The 16831-nt window shown below is 37.9% G+C and overlaps 1 protein-coding gene and 1 pseudogene across 2 annotated transcripts in view; one reads left to right on the forward strand and one right to left on the reverse strand.

The window, feature by feature from the left end:
- The window catches only part of REC114 (REC114 meiotic recombination protein), a 208431-nt gene that overhangs the window by 57636 nt on the left and 133964 nt on the right, over positions 1–16831 (forward strand). For both annotated transcript variants that reach the window (XM_036246037.1, XM_036246048.1), the window contains exon 2: positions 3677–3766. In XM_036246037.1, coding sequence (XP_036101930.1) covers positions 3677–3766 — 90 coding nt within the window. The remainder of the gene's footprint in view (positions 1–3676; positions 3767–16831) is intronic.
- Positions 13156–13481, reverse strand: LOC118619360 (annotated as a pseudogene).

Raw genomic sequence — 16831 nt, forward strand, 5'->3', positions numbered from 1 at the left:
CTACTGCAGGGGTGTGAGCTGGAAATGACATGATCTGACTTAGGTTTTAAAAGGATTACAACTGGCCCTGGCCGGTTTGGCTCAGCGGTTGGAGCATTGGCCTGCGATACAGAGAGACCCGGGTTCGGTTCCTGCTAAGGGCACGTACCTCGGTTGCAGTTTGTCCCCGGCCCTGGTTGGCCCTGCGGGTGGCAGCCACTCGATGTGTCCCTTTACATCGATGTTTCTCTCTCTCTCTCTCTCTTCCTCTCTCTCCCTCCCAATCTATCTGAACAAAAAAAAAATGGAAAAATGTCCTCGGGTGAGGATAAAAAAAAAAAAAAAAGGATTACAACTGGCTATTTTATCAGATATCCAGTTGTAATCTGATTACAGATTACATTAATTAAATTTTAAAAAAGAAAAAGAAAGAAAGATCTTTTATCCTTTGAGATGGCATGGAAGCGAAACAAGCCAAGCAGAGAAAGACAAATATCACATGATCTCACTTAATTGTGTAATATAATGAACTAAACAAACTGATGAAGAAAATTGATCCAGACACCGAGACTGACAAGCCTTAGAAGAGGGGGGGTTGCGGGGAGAGAGAAACCACAGAACTTATATGTATGTATGCATGACCAATGGACATGGACAACAAAGCTGGGGATGGGGGCGGGGAGGGTGTCAATAGGGGGAAAAGGAGAAACATCTGTAACATAAACAAATTAATAAATAGAAAAAATAAAAGGTTTACAACTGGCTACTGCATAAAAAATAAAATGTTTGGAAAAGGGGAGCAAGTACAGAAATGGGAAATCCAGTTAATAGGTTATTATAACAATCTAACTAGAGATGATGATAACTAAGACCAGACATGTAAGAATTGGTTAGATTAAAGGATTTGCTGATGGATTGTATATGCCTATGAGAAAAAGAGAGGATTCAGGAATGATTCACAGTTTTGGCCTAAGGAAATGGGAGGATAGAATTATATTCTGAGATGGGAAACTTTGGGTGCCAAATGCCTAAAACTGCTTGGTACATGTGGTAGGTGCTTTGAGTGGAAAGTAAGTTGTGCATGCAGTCTTTTGACCCCCCTCTCAGCCATGTAAGAATGGGCCTTGGGCCTGGAACACTTTCTTACCAAAAGAGTCCTCACAGCCTGTGCTCCTTTGTTCTGCATAAGCATCATATAGCCCCTGGCCAACCCCACTACTGTATCTGTCCCCTGTACATGGAGTTGGAGGAGGGTTCTTCTGCTGTAGCACTAGAGGGGTGAGTGCAGGCCAACAGCCCTACATGGCTGCCAAAAGGAACCTCCTCGCTATCAGGGAAATGACAGTACTACTAATCCTCACCTTGATGTTTCTTCTCCATGCAAGTAAAGTGCTCTCCCATCCAGTGCTTGACTGTGTTGTTTTCCATGGTGACTCCAGTACCAAGATGCAGTGGGCAGAAGTGTTTGGACTTCAACTTCTAGTGACAGGCAACAGATGCCACTCTGTAAATATCAAATAGATAAACGAATGAATGAATAGGAAGGTTCAGACTTCAAGTTAGGGGGTGTTAATTTTGAGATTACTGTTAGACCTGTAAGTGAAGATGTTGAGTGGTTAATTAGATGTAAGAGTTTGGAGGTCAGGGGATAAGTTTGCTGGGACTCTTTTGGAAGTCATTACCCATCACTTGAAAAAAATTATAAAATAATTTAGGAAGACTTGGCATTTATATAATGAGTGTTTTTACCCCACAACAGACATATGTAATATAGCTGTCAGAGGGGGAGGTTGGTTGGGGGGACCAGATGAAAGAAGCTGAAGAGATTAGCCAGATAACATAGATGTATAACCCATAGTTACAGACAACTGTGGTGATGGCCAGAGGGAAGGAGAGGTGGGGGCGAGTGGAGGTGGGCTGAGGTTTGGGGCATGGAGACATCTGTAATAGTGTCAACAATGAAAATAAAGTTTTTTTAAAAGTTCGTAACAGCATTGTTATTATTAGACCTAAACTGGAAAACAATATTAACAAAAGAATGAAAAAAAATTAATTGTGAGATAGTCATAAAATGGTATTTTACAGTAATGAAAATGAATGAACTCAGGCACTTGCAACAACATAGATGAAGCCAGACATAAAAGAATTCTTTCTGTATAATTCCATTCATATAAATAAAACTAAATTATAGTGTTGGAAGTCAGGATGGGACGTTGTTTTAGGAGGAGTAGGAGCAGGTAATGATTGAAGTACTTTCTGGAAGGCTAGTAATGTTCTGTTTCTTCACCTTGGTGATGGTTACGTGTTTGCTATATCATCATTCATTGAGCTATATGTTTAAGTTTTGGACACTTTTCAGGATATATGTTACAATTCTTAAACATCAACAACAACAACATGTTAAACTGTCATGTTAATATATTGCCTCCCGAAGAATTTGTTGATCGTGTTCTATCTAGTTCCTACCTATCTATCCTTATGGTTTTAAGTGTACAATGATCTATTTAAACTATAACTCAGTTTCTGATACTGGGAAAGAGGCAGAATAACAACCACAGTAGGAAATAGTGCAGAGCTTAGCATACCCAACATTGACATCTAGAATGTTATTTGGTTTTTAAGTTTGGAATTTACAGAGATTTAGAGAAAATTCAGTAGGAGATCTTGAGTATAAATACGATGTTAAAGCTCCAAACCCCACATATGAAACTATAAAATAAAACATTTGTCAATAGAATGCAGTAATCTTATAAAAATATACTTAAGTTGAGTTACATGTATGTTCATTATTTTGAGCTTTGAGCATTAGGGTGAGGAAATAATTTCTTCTTATTTATACAAGGATGTTACTAATGATATTAAAGCCACCTATGCAGTGTAGTCACTTAAGATCCAAATCCCTCTCTTACATATCTATCAGTTATGTACTCCCTGACATTTTGATTTAATTGCCTCAACCCCACTACAACTGTAAACCAAATCTAACAAGGTAAAATATAATGGGGATAAATGCAAAGTCTTACATTTAGGTTCAGATGAAGAAAGTGAAAGTATGATTTGCCAACATAAGTGATGAAGTTTCAGAAGGTTTGATTGACCTAAGATCACTCTTGAATAAGACTACCCCCTCAAAAGCTTAATGTGATTATAGGCCATGTTACTGCAACTAATGGGAGATAATTAGACCACACCAAGAGTATTATGGTCAGTTTAGGGCACCATATTTTAAGAGTGACATTGATAAATTAAATCTCATTTAAAGGAAAGCATCTGGTTTTGAGGAGTTATGAAGTATGGATTATGTGGCTGAAGATACGAGGACTCTGAAATCTTATAGCACCCCTGTAAGATATTGTCCCCATTTTACAGAAAGGAAATTGGGGCTCAAAGATAATTAATTACTTATTAAAATGTAACTGAAAAGTGATTGATCCAGGCCTCACATCTCTTGATTCTCAATCTAGTATTCTTTTTGTTTCAAAATATTGGTTTTAGTTAATTTTTAAGCCTGGATACTAGTCCCTATATGAGGATAAACTTGAAACTATAAGGTAATGATTACAAATTAAATGGGAGGAAAGGAAACATTCAGGGTAGGAAGATTAATGTGAGAAAATAGTTCGATTATCAGTATTTTAAGCTTATTAGTATTATAGAAATGTTTGTCTTATAGATATATATTTCTTTCTTTTTTAAGGTTTTTTACTCCAATGAAGAATCTGGGTATCTCGTTCTCACCATAGTTATATCAGGTCATTTCTTCATTTCCCAAGGACAAACACTTCTGGTAGGTTTTATGCATATAGTTTAATATGAAAATAATTTGTATTTTTATAGTTTTACATTAATTTTTATATTCTCAAGCTTCTGTAGGCTCACTGAAATCCATCAGGTTCAACAAATAGGCATTTATTGAATGTTCTATAACAGTGGTAAATAAAAAACATACAAATATTGCCTGCCATAACGGTTTTGCTGGCAGTCAAAGTGGATCAAAGGACTGAGATTAGTCAGTATTATAAAGGAATCTTAATTGGGGAGATTGAGTTGCAAACAGGCTAGATTTATAGAGAAATGTGTGTGGGGTTTTCCATGTAGGGTAAAGAGCATAAAGAGGGATAGATTCAAAGAAATGACTAAAAGAAAACTTGAAGCATGCTATTATTACTTGGTATAGACCTCTATAAAACTCTAATTTTATAAATATGCATTTTGTTTATAAATATGCACACATATTGTGGGAAACTTTTGGAATGAAGAAATATATAAAGGAGAAAACAAGAATCGTCTTGCTTGAAATTTTATACTTGAATTGGTATTTAGAAATAAAATGAATGAGGAAACAAAGCAATTATTAACTTCCAACCAAAGAAATTGTATAAGAAAGGAAATGTAAGGGATGATTCTTGCATCATTTGACTGTGGATAATATCTACATAGACATAAATTTGTACAAATATTTACTGAATATCTACACAGGCATAATTTATTCACTTAACACATTTATTTATTGAATGATTACAATGATGGGCATTGTTCTAGGTCAGTGATTTTAACCTTTTTCATCTCATAACACACACAAACTACTAAAATTTGGTGGCACACCAAAAAATGTATTTTTTGCCAATCTGACACACACACAAAAAGGCATAATTTTGATTCATTCAAAGCAGCCAGCTATTGTGTTAGCTGTTGCCGTTTTTTTTTTTTTGTTTTTTTGTTTTTTTGACAGTCTAAGGGAAAAGAGGTCAGTGCTCCTGACTAAATGGTCAAGTATTGCATGTTTTAAAAATTCTTGCAGCACACCTGTTGAAAATTGCTGTTCTAGGTGGTAGGGATATAGCAGTGAACAGCAAAGACAAAAATTCCTGTCATCGTGGAGTGTCATCATTCTAGTAGAGAGAAACAGCAATAAACAAATAGGTCAAATATATTTAAAAGATATGAATTTTTGGTGAATCCCTTACATATTTTATTATAAAATTATGGCAGCATCCCACAGTAGTACACTGTGATCATTCACCTCTCACTTAAGTGGAATATAGCTTTATTCTTGAATGTGAGATTACCTGCAAATCATCTTTGTGCTCCTTGTGACTTTAAAACTGCAGCAGTAGTTGTACTGTTTTGCTTTATCTGCTGCTATTAGAGCTTGTATCAGTTGCAAGAGATAAGATTTCTTTTTCAGTTTCCAATGAAAAGTATCCCAGATGGTGGAATGAGGGATGCGGAGCACAGAGCTAGTTCTCCCTGTCAACATTGTGGGTCTTTGTGGAATGGTGGTGACATTAATGCAGTTTGGCTTACTTAGACAATAGGAGGCTACCTTGTGCTTTGTCCCTTCTCCATCTGGTTGCACATTTTGTAAATGTTGTTACAAATTGGTAGATGTTTTTTTGTATCAGATGTGGAATTATTTTTGAACTGCAGTTACAAAGTCAAGTTTATTAAATTTTAAGACACTCACTACTGAGAAATGTTTAATGGTAACTCTATAATGTGAGGTAGGTTTCATACACAGATGTAACTTAGATACAGAGTAATATTTTTTTAAATCTTTAAATTCTTTTTAAACATCACCTTTACTAGGTGTAATTTACATAATCATTATTTTAGGTGTTCAATTTGATGTGTTTTGATAAATATGAATAGTTGTATAACTACCACCACAGTCATGATGTGAACATTTCAGTTAACCTAAAAAATTTTCTTGTGCCCCTTGGCAGTCAGTCTTTTCTGACCACCCTTATCACCTAGCAAGACTACTGATCTGGTTTCTGTCACTATAGTTGTGCCTTTTCTAGAATTTCATTTAAGTGAAATCATACAATATGTAGTGTTTTGTGTCTGGCTTCTTTCACTTAGAGTAGTACTTTTGAGATGTATCCATATTGTTTATTTCTTTTCATTACTGAACAATTTTTTATTGTATAAATAAACCTAATTTGCTTATCCATTCCATTTTTTAAAAATATGATTTTATTGATGTTTTTTTAGAGAGGAAGGGAGAGAGAGATAGAAACATCAGTGTGAGAGAGAGGCTGCTTCCTGCACACCCCGAATTGGGGATCGAGCCCTCAACCTAGGATATGTACTAACCAGGAATCGAAGCAGAACCTCTCAGTCCATAGGACGACGCTCAATCCACTGAGCCACACTAGCCAGGCTATCCATTTAATTTTTTTTTTAATTATTTATTTATTTATTTATTTATTTATTTATTTATTTTATGTTTTTTATCCTTACCCGAGGACATTTTTCCATTTTTTTTTGTACAGATAGAGTGGGAGGGAGAGAGAGGAAGAGAGAGAGAGGGAAACATCAATGTGAAAGGGACATAGCGAGTGGCTGCCACCCGCACGACCAACCAGGGCCAGGGACAAACTGCAACCGAGGTACGCGCCCTTAGTGGGAACCGAACCCGGGTCTCTCCGGACCGCAGGCGGACGCTCCAACCGCTGAGCCAAACCGGCCAGGGCATTAATTAATTTTTGTTAAAGATGTTTCTCCTTTTCCCCTCACTGATTCCTTCCTCCTTCTCCCTCCCTGCCCTGTCCTCAGCTTTGTTGTCCATGTCCATTGTTCATGCATACAGGCATGTAAGTTCTGTGGTTTATCTCTCCCACACCCCCTATTCTGGGTATTGTCAGTCTGTATCTCATTTCCACGTCTCTGGGACTACCCCATTCCTCAGACTGTTATGTTCATTATATTCCACAAATAAGTGGGATCATGTGGTATTTGTCTTTTTCTGCTTGGCTTGTTTTACTTAGGATAATACTTTCCAGGTCCCTCCATGTCGTCTCGAAGGATAAGAGATCTTTCTTTCTTATAGCTGCATAGTACTCCATTGTGTATATGTACCACAGTTTTTTTTATCCATTTGGCCACTAATGTTTGGGCTGTTACCAGATCTTAGCTATTGTAAGTAATGCTGCTATGAACATGGGGGTACATATATTCTTTCTGATTGGTGTTTCAGGTTTCTTAGGTATATTCCTAGAAGAGCGACCACTGGGTCAAATGGCAATTCAATTTTTAAGTTTTTGAGGTAACACTATATTGTTTTCCATAGTGGCTGCACCAGTCTGCATTCCCACCAGCAGTGTCCTAGAGTTCCCTTTTCTCCACACCCTCGCCAATACTTGTTGTTTGATGATTTGTTGATGGCAGCCATTCTGACAGGTGTGAGGTGATACCTCATTGCTATTTTAATTTGCATCTCTCTGATGATTAGTGATGTTGAGTATTTCTTCATATGTCTCTTAGCCATTTGTATGTCCCGTTTGGAGAGGTGTCTATTCAGTTCCTCTGCCCATTTTTTAATTGGGTTCTTTGTCTTCATTTTGTTGAGCTGTATGAGCACTCTCTATATATTGGAAATTAACCCCTTATCTGGTATATCATTGGTAATTATGCTCTCCCATACAGTGGGTTGCCTTTCCATTTTGATGATTGTATCTTTTGCTGTGCAGAAGCTTTTTAGTTTGATGTAGTCCCATGTGTTCATTTTCTCCTTTGTTTCTGTTGCCTTAGGTGATGTATCAGTGAAAATTCTGCTGCGTATGATGTCTGAAATGTTGTTGCCTACATTTTCTTCTAGGATTTTTATGGATTCATGAGTCACATTTAAGTCTTTTATCCATTTTGAGTTTATTCTTGTGTATGGTGTAAGTTGATGGTCTAGTTTCATTTTTTTTGCATGTAGCTGTCCAATTTTCCCAACACCATTTATTAAAGAGGCTATCTTGACTCCATTGTATGCTCTTGCCACCTTTGTCAAATATTAATTGAGCATATTATTTTGGGTCAATTTCTGGGTTCTCTGTTCTGTTCCACTGGTCTATCTGACTGTTCTCGTGCCAGTACCAGACTGTTTTGATTACAGTAGCTCTGTAGTATAACCTGATATCCGGTATTGTGATCCCACCTACTTTGTCCTTTTTTTTCAAGATTGCTATGGCTATTGGGGATCTTTTTTGGTTCTATGTTAACTTTTAAAGTATTTATTCTAGTTTTGTGAAATAGTCATTGGTATTTTGAGGGGATTGCATTGAATCTATAAATTGCTTTGGGCAGTATGGACATTTTAATGATGTTAATTCTTCCAATCCATGAACAAGGTATGTGCTCCCACTTTTTAATATCTTTCTCTATTTCTTTTTTCAGTGTTTTTTAGTTTTCTGCAAATAGGTCCTTTATTTCTTCAGTTAAATTTATTCCTAGGTATCATAATATTTTTTTGCTACAATGGTAAATGTATTGTTTTTCTAGTTTTTCTTTTTGTGAGTTCATTATTGGTGTATAATAATGCCATCAATTGCTCTGGCCAGTTTGGCTTAGCAGTTGGAGCATCGGCCTATGGACCAGAGAGTCCTGGGTTCAGTTCCCGCTAGGGTCACATACTTCCCCCCCCCAAAAAGTGCCATTGATTACTTAATGTCAATTTTGTATCCTGCTACCTTGCTGAATTTCTTTATTAAATCTAGCAGATTTTGATGAAGTCTTTAGAGTTTTCTATGTATAATATGTTACCTGCGAATAATGATACTTTTCACTTCCTCCTTTCCAATTTGGATCCCATTTATTTTTTCTTCATGTTCGATTGCTATGGCTAAGACTTTTAGTACTATGTTAAATGAAGGTAGCTAAAGTGGGCATCCCTGTCTTGTACCTGTACTTAAGGGAAATGCTTTTAGTTTTTGCTTATTGAGTATGTCAGCTATAGGTTTTTCATATATGGCCTTTATTATGTCGATATGATTTCTCTATTCCCACATTGCTGAGCATTTTTATCAGAAATGGGTGCTGGATTTTGTCAAATGCTTTTTCAGCATCTATTGATATGATCGTATAGTTTATCTTTCATTTTGTTTATGTGGTGTATCACATTTATTGATTTGCGAATGTTGTACTAGCCTTGCATTTCTGGGATGAATCCCACTTGGTCATGGTGAATAATTTTTTTAATGTATTGCTAGATGTGATCTGCTAGTATTTCTTTAAGGATTTTGGCATCTATGTTCATCAGGATATTGGCCTGTAGTTTTCTTTCTTTGTAGTGTCTTTCTCTGGTTTTCAAATTAGAATTATGCTGGCCTCATAAAACAAGTTTGGAAGTCTTTCTTGCTGAAATTTTTGGAATAGTTTGAGGATAATAGGTATTAAATCTTCTTTGAATATTTGGTAAAACTCCCTCGTGAAGCCATCGAGCCTTGGCTTTTGTTTGCTGGGAGAGTCTTGATTACATCTTTAATTTCCTTAGTTGTTATTAGTCTGTTCAAGTTTTCTACCTCTTCCCAGTTCAGTTTTGGGAGACTATGTGTTTCCAGAAATTTGTCCATTTCACTTAGATTGTCCTATTTGTTGCCGTATAATTGTTCATAGTATTTGTTAATGATCCTTTTGTTTCTGTGGTGTCAGTTGTTACTTCTCCTCTTTCATTTCTGATTTTGTGCATTTCTGACTCTCTGTTTCTTGGTGAGTCTAGCCAAGGATCCATCAATCTTGTTTATCTTTTTTTAAAAACTGGCTCTTTGTTTTATTGATCCTTTGAATTGGTTTTTTTTTTTTCTTTTTTGGTCTCTATGTCATTTATTTCTGCTCTGATTTTTACTGTTTTCTTCCTTCTACTTGCTCTGGGGTTTTCTTTTTGTTTACTTTCTAGTTCTTTGAGTTGTGAGGTTAGATAGTCTAGTAGAAATTTTTCTTGTTTCTTGTTTCATTGTAGTACTATGAACTTCCCTCTCAGGACTGCTTTCACTGCCTCCTATAAATTTTGTGTTGTTGTGTGCTTATTTTTATTGGTTTCCAGGAATTTTTAAATTTTTTCCTTGATCTCCTTAGTAACTCATTCATTGTTTAATGACATGTTATTTAGCCTCCATGTGTTCAAATGTCTTTGCATGTTCTTGTTGCAATTGATTTCTAGTTTCATGCCATTGTGATCTGAGAAGATGCTTGATATGATTTCAGTCTCCTTGAACTTGTAGAGACTTAGTTTGTGTTCCAACATGTGGTCTATCTTTGAGAATGTTTCATGTGCACTTGAGAAGAATGTGAATTCTGCAGTTTTGGGGTGTAATTATCTGTAGATATCTATTAAATTCACTTGATCTAGTGCTTCATTTAGTCTCTGTTTTCTTAATTTTTGTCTAGAGGATCTATCCAGTGATGTCAGTGGGATGTTGAAGTTCCCTGTTATGATTGTATTGTTGTTGATTTCTCCTTTGAAGTCCTCCAGAAGATTTTTAAATATTTTGGTGCTCCTATATTGGGTGCATATATGTTTACAAAGATTATAACTTTCTGTTGGATAGATCTTTTCAATATTATGTAGTGGCCTTCTTTGTCTCTAGTTATGGCCTTCATTTTGAAATCTGTTTTATCAGATATTAGTAATGCTATCCCAGCTTTCTTTTTCTTTTTGTTTGCTTGAAAGGTTTTTTTCCTTCCCTTCACTTTCCACCTGTGTTTTTGGTTGTGAGGTGGGTCTCTTGTAAACAACATGTAAACAAGTCATGCTTTCTTATTCAATCAGTTACTCTGTGCCTTTTGATTGGAGCATTCAATCAATTTATATTTAAAGTTATTGATATGTACTCATTTATTGCCATTTTTGTTTAGTGTGGTTCTATTTTTCTTCCTATTTCTTCTACTAATTACAGGAGTCCTTTTAACATTTCTTGCAGTGCTGGTTTGGTGCTAATGTATTCCCTTAGCCTTTTTTTTTTTGTCTGGGAAGCTTTTTATTTGACCTTCTATCTTGAATGATAGCCTTGCTGGGTAGAGTAGTCTTGGATTCAGATCTTTGTTTTTCATGACCTTGATTACTTTGTGCCATTCCCTTCTGGCCTGTAGTGTTTCTTGTGAGAAGTCAGCTGAGAGCCTTATGGGGTTTCCTTTGTAGATCACCTGTTGCTTATCTCTTGCTGCCTTTAGGATTCTCTCTTTGCCTTTAATATTTGGCATTTTAATTACTGTGTGTCTTGGTGTGTGCTTGTTTGGGTTCTTCTTACTTGGGGCTCTCTGTGCTTCTTGAACTTGAATGCCTACTTCCTTCACCAAGTTAGGAAAGTTTTCTGTCACCATTTCTTCAAATATATTCTCTTACCCTTGCTCCTTTTTTTCCCCTGGAACTCCTATGATGTGAATGTTGTTATGTGTGCAGTTGTCTCACAGTTCTCTTAAACTGTTTCCCAGCTTTTAAATTTTTTTTCCAGTTATTTAATTGGTTGATTTTTTTCTATTCTGTCTTCTAATTCACTCATCTGGCCCTCGGCTTCCTCTAGTCTGCTGGTTATTTTTTCCATTGTGTTTTTTATTTCTGCTATGACATTCTTCATTTCCACTTGGTTGGTTTTCAGTGTTCTATATCTTTACTCATGGTTTTTAGTCCTTACTTATGCTGTTGAGCTTCCTCAAGATCATTGCTCTGAACTCTGCCTCTGATAACTTGCTTAACTGCATTTCATTTATCTCATCTTCAGTAGAGTTATCTTGTTCTTCCATTTGGGATTTGTTTCTTTGTTTCACCATTATGACTATCTCGGAGGGTTTTGGGGCCTGCCAAAATTTCCCTGTGGGTGTTGGTGTTCTGCTGTTTGTGGTTCTCTCCACTGGGTTTGTATGAGAGTGTTAAACACCACTGTCAAGTCTTACTTTCCTGGGTAGATTTGCAGCCTCAGGAAAGTTTCAGTTATCCTCTAGGTTTTTGCCTGGAGGCTCTTAGTCTCAGTTACTTGATGAGCCTTGAGTTGTTGTCCTCAGCTGAAAGAAAAACTCCCTCAGGTGTTCAGCATGAGAGGATTTCCAGTGGGCAGATGCTGGTTGTTAATAAGCCTCAATTTGCATGTGTCTGGTCCAGCTGGGTGGGGTTAAATTTCCGAGGGAGGGGCTGCTGCTTCTACCTAGAGCTCCGGGAAGGGGCAAGATGGCCACTGTTTTGTGTGGCTGTGACTCAGCAAAAACTCTGAGCATCCTCCAAATCTCGATTGTCCCCACAGTGTTTCAGTCCAGTCTGCCCTCCCTCTGCTGGAACCAAGGTGAGTGGCTGTAGCTAATTTAGTGCTCTGTCCTGGCCCTCTATGCTGTGGAGCTGGCTTGGGATTTTAATCCCAAGGGAGCTGTTCACAGCTAAAACAGCTGCTGTTTATGGGTCATAGTTCACCCTCTTATGCCTCCGCAGGCCTACCAGGCTCGATTCAGTGTCTTTTTTTCCTGTTCCTTGTTATATGGGTCCTCTCTAGCTGCTTTTCTGTTGCTTTGTCCCAATGATTTGTCTGTATTTTAGTTGTAATTCCAGTTTGGTCCTGGGAGATAATCTGTGTAGCCTCCATTCACTCTGCTGCCATTTTGGAATCTGTCTAGAACTAGTCTTTTCCTTTTTTTTTTTTCTTTCATAATTGAGATTTTATTGTTTGTTTTGAGGATAAGTACACAGACATTTCGATTTGTACACAATTCTTAACATACGTACCAAAAATGTAAAGTCATGTAGTTGTGATTCTTTTCTAAACTGTTATTCCAGTGACTTTCCAGCTTAAAATTGGATGCTAATTTTCCTCAAGAGTATCAAGTACCAATATCTTCAAATGTTGATACGCTGTTACATCAGAGTCCCACTAATTCACAATTTAATATCATATATACTACATAATCAAATTTTCAATCTTTCACAGCACATTAACAAGGTTACTAGGAAAACTGGACTACCACATCAAAGATGTTACAGAGTGCACAGACTTCTGACAGGGAGAGCCAAGATCAAGGAGTGGTTTCTTTAGGAAACAATTATACCGAAAACATGGGAATAGAAGTAATTTAAAATGTTCAAGACATTATTAAATGCACAACTGACTCCAAACTGCCATTTAGTATGCTTTGTATTACAGGATATAAAAACCTCCCCCATCTATGGAATGTTAAGCTGACACCCAAGACAATCAAAGCCTCCCATATTCAATATCCCACTATTTTCTGGTTGTACCAAAAAATAAACAACCAGCAAATGATTTCACCTCTTAAAAAAAAGCATTTACACTTTAAAAAATGGGATGAGGTGGAATTCCCTCCTTCTTAAAAATGTTTCTAGAGCTACTAAAAAACTTGTATTTACAAAATAGTTGATAAAAATATTCCTCTGGATTGTACAATAAGGGAGACAGGGACCACTGATAAGACATGGTATATGATATTAATCAGACTTGGCTTCTTTCTGTCCTGCTTCATCTGAGGCTGGACTCTCCTTGTTTTTAATTTCTCCATTTTCCACTGGTAGCTCTTCTTTAGGTTCCTGGTCAGCCACTTCCACCTGCTTTCCCTTTGCTCCCCTTTTCCCGTTCGTTTGCACTTTCCTGTCTGCAGATTTATCCTTTCCCGCCGCCTTTTTTGGCTTTGTTTCCACTTTTGCAGGAGCAGGTTTGGCCGACAGCCCCCCCAACCTCCTCTTGGGCTCCTCCTTGGCCGCCCCCCTCAGTGGAGCTAACCTTCCTCTTGGGCATCGTGGCAGTGGGGCCGGTGTGTGCTGAGTGCTTGGGGGCCGTGGCACGCCTTGTGGCTTCGCGAACCTGGGCTGCCTGGCCACTGCCACTTCTCCTGCCGCCCAAGCTGCTCCTAGAACTAGTCTTTTCTTTGGCAACACTTTCAGGATGGACCAAAGAAGACAAAGCTCTTCATAATTTTATTATCACCCTTTCACACATTAAATATTATCGGCATCGATTAACATCACTTTTTTTGTGTGTGTTTTGTTATCTTGTACAGAGAGAATTGGGTTAGCAAGAGTTAAGCATATCACTGTTCTATTTTTATAGTTTCCCACATCTAAATAAACTTCAGCTCTTATGCATTACTGGACTGAAAAGTTTCTGACTAGCCATGAGAGGCATATGAGAAGGTCCTCTACCATACCTCTCTTACCTCCCTGGCTTTTTAGCTCCCTTTAGGAATCTGTAATCATTTTCACCACCTTAGTTAGTGATAAATCAGTTAATTTTGCCTTAGACTATCTTGAATTTCCTCTTCTTTTTATCATTATTTTTTTAATCCTTCCCTGAGGATATGCTTTTATTGATTTTAGAGAGAGAAGAAGGAAGAGGGGAGGAGACAGAGAGAGAGAAACATCGATATGAGAGAGAAACATTGATCAGTTGCCTTCTGTACACGCCCCAACCAGGGATTGAACCCACAACCTGGCTATGTGCCTTAACCAAGAATCAAACCTATGACCCTTCAGTGCACAGGATGATGCTCCAACCAACTGAGCTATACCAGCCAGGGCTCTTTTAAATTAAAATTTATCTTTATTGTTGAAAGTATTGTTTAAATTATCCATTGGGCTCCAATGTCTGTAAGAGAACAGTCTGTGAACTCTACTCTTGTGATTACTCCAGAAAAAAACTCACATAACTACTCTAATCTATTTTGTCTTCACCCAGACTTCCTCAGGCAGCAGTTCCATTATTTGCCTTCACAACACTCATTCCAAACTCATTTAACAAGGGTGGTGGCGTGTCTTTGCCAATTTCACTTCTAATGCCAACTGATGCATTTCAGGGTGGTGGAAGAAGAAAACACACTCATACACAGTGAGGTTAGATTGTGTTTCTTGCTGAATTGGTAAAGGGAATATAATCTTATTATAAGTGAGGTGACTACACATGACTGCAGTAGATGCAGTGAATTTCAGCAGAGCTTTCCCTAATCCTGTTGTCTGATGACACTGATTTTTGTCAGGCTCTAGAAAAACTCAATTTTGGCCAAGCCATAGATCTTTTATACTTGTAACTTATGTTACTATACTGGAAAATTTTCTCAATTACCTTATAATTAAGAAAATATTTACAAGCATCAGATTCACATCTGTGTCACTGTCTAACATTGAAAGTTGTCATTACTCAAGTGTTTCTGCGAGCTTTTCAGCATTCTGGAAATTCACAGTGTTCTTCACATTTTCTATTATAGTAGTTTGGTTTAATTGTTGGTATTATTGGTACTATCTCTCTAGAGTAAGAATATTTAATCTTTACATGTTGAAATATTTTTCCTTGATTTGTCATTGGCTTTTTAAAGGAGTTGGCATATAACTTGTATACAATGAAATGTACTCATTGAGTTCATTGAGCTTTGATAAAGGTATATAAATGTATAAACCAGCATCACAATTATGATGTGGAACATTTCTCTTACCCTCAAAAGATTCATCCTGCCTTCCCACCTCCATCCCTAGGCAACAACTTTTTGTCTTTCTGTTCCGCTTTCTGTCATTACAGATTAATTTTGCCTTTGCTAATAATTGAAATAAATGGAATTATAGGTCATGTACTCTTTATGTTTGGATTTTTTTATATATCATAATGTTTTTGAGGCTTTTCCATGTTGTTTTGTATATCATGTTCTCTTTCATTGCTGATTAGAATTTCATTTTATGAATATATTTATCCATCCACCTATGATGGCTATTTGGATTATTTCTGGTTTGGGACAATTATGAAGAAAGCTGCTATGAATATTTATATACAAGTCTTTGTGTGGACATATGTTTAATTTTTCTTGAATATATATCTAGTAGTAGAATTGCCAGGTTGCATGGTAAGTGTATATTTAACATTACAAGAAACGGAACTGAAAAATGGCGGCGGAGTGAACGGAGCTACACAGACCGTCTCCCAGAACCAAACTGGAATTACAACTATAACACAGACAAATCGACGGGAAAAACCAACAGAAAAGCAGCTTGCGAGGACCATACAACAAGGGACACCGACTCGATCCCGGTAGGCTTGCGAAGGCGCGAGACAGGGCTGGGAGCCCTAGGTCGGCAGCTCGGCAGCGGCCTTAGCTGTAAGTGGCGCCCTCGGGTCACACTCCCAGGCAGCTCCACAGCGCAGCCGGGACAGAGGCTGAAACAGCCACAGCCACTCACCTTGGGCTCCGGCGGAGGGAGGGCAGACTGGACTGGAGCTGTGACTGGACACTCAGGGTTTGGAGGGCGCTCAGAGCTTTGGCTGAGTGCAGCCACTCAGGACGGTGGCCATATTGCTCCTTCCCAGGGCTCTGAGGAGAGGCAGCAGCCCCTCCCTCAGAGATCCAACCCCACCCTGTGGGCCATTGAAGTGCTAATTGAGGCTCCCTAACAACCAGCATCTGCCCCACCCTCGTGAAAGCCCCTTGGCTGAGCACCAGAGGGAGTTTTTCAATCAACTGACAACCAAAAACTCATCAAGTAACCTAGACTGCTAGCCTCCAGGCAAAAAGCTACAGGATAACAGTACCTTTCCTGGGCTGGCAACTTTAACCAGGAAAGTAAGACTTGACAGTGGTGTTCAACGTGGGTCCTCCCTCACTCATCTAAACACAGGAGAGGGAGCCACAAACAGCAGAACACCAACACCCACAGGGAGAACTTGACAGGCTCCAAAGACCTCAGTGATAGCCAAAATGGTGAAACACAGAAACAGAAGCCAAATGAAAGAGCAAGACACCTCCACTGAAGATGAGATCAATGCAGAGCAATTAGGCATGTTAACAGAGCTAGAATTCAGAGCCATGATCTTGAGGAAGCTGAACAGCATGAGTAAGGACATAGAGACACTGAAAATAAGCCAATTGGAAATTAAAAACCAACAAGAAGAGATAAAAAAATGACATATCAGAAATGAAAAACACATTGGAAGGTTTAAAAAGCAGAGTAGGGGAAGCTGAGGACCGGATCAGTGAATTAGAAGACAGGGTAGAAAAAAATCAACCAATCAGAAAAACAAAAGGAAAAAACTATTAAAAAAAAGGAAGACAGCTTAAGAGAACTATGGGACAACTGGACACGTAATAATATTCGCATCATAGGAGTCCC

Source organism: Molossus molossus, unplaced genomic scaffold (assembly GCF_014108415.1).
Source record: "Molossus molossus isolate mMolMol1 unplaced genomic scaffold, mMolMol1.p scaffold_m16_p_1, whole genome shotgun sequence".
NCBI lineage: Eukaryota > Metazoa > Chordata > Mammalia > Chiroptera > Molossidae > Molossus > Molossus molossus.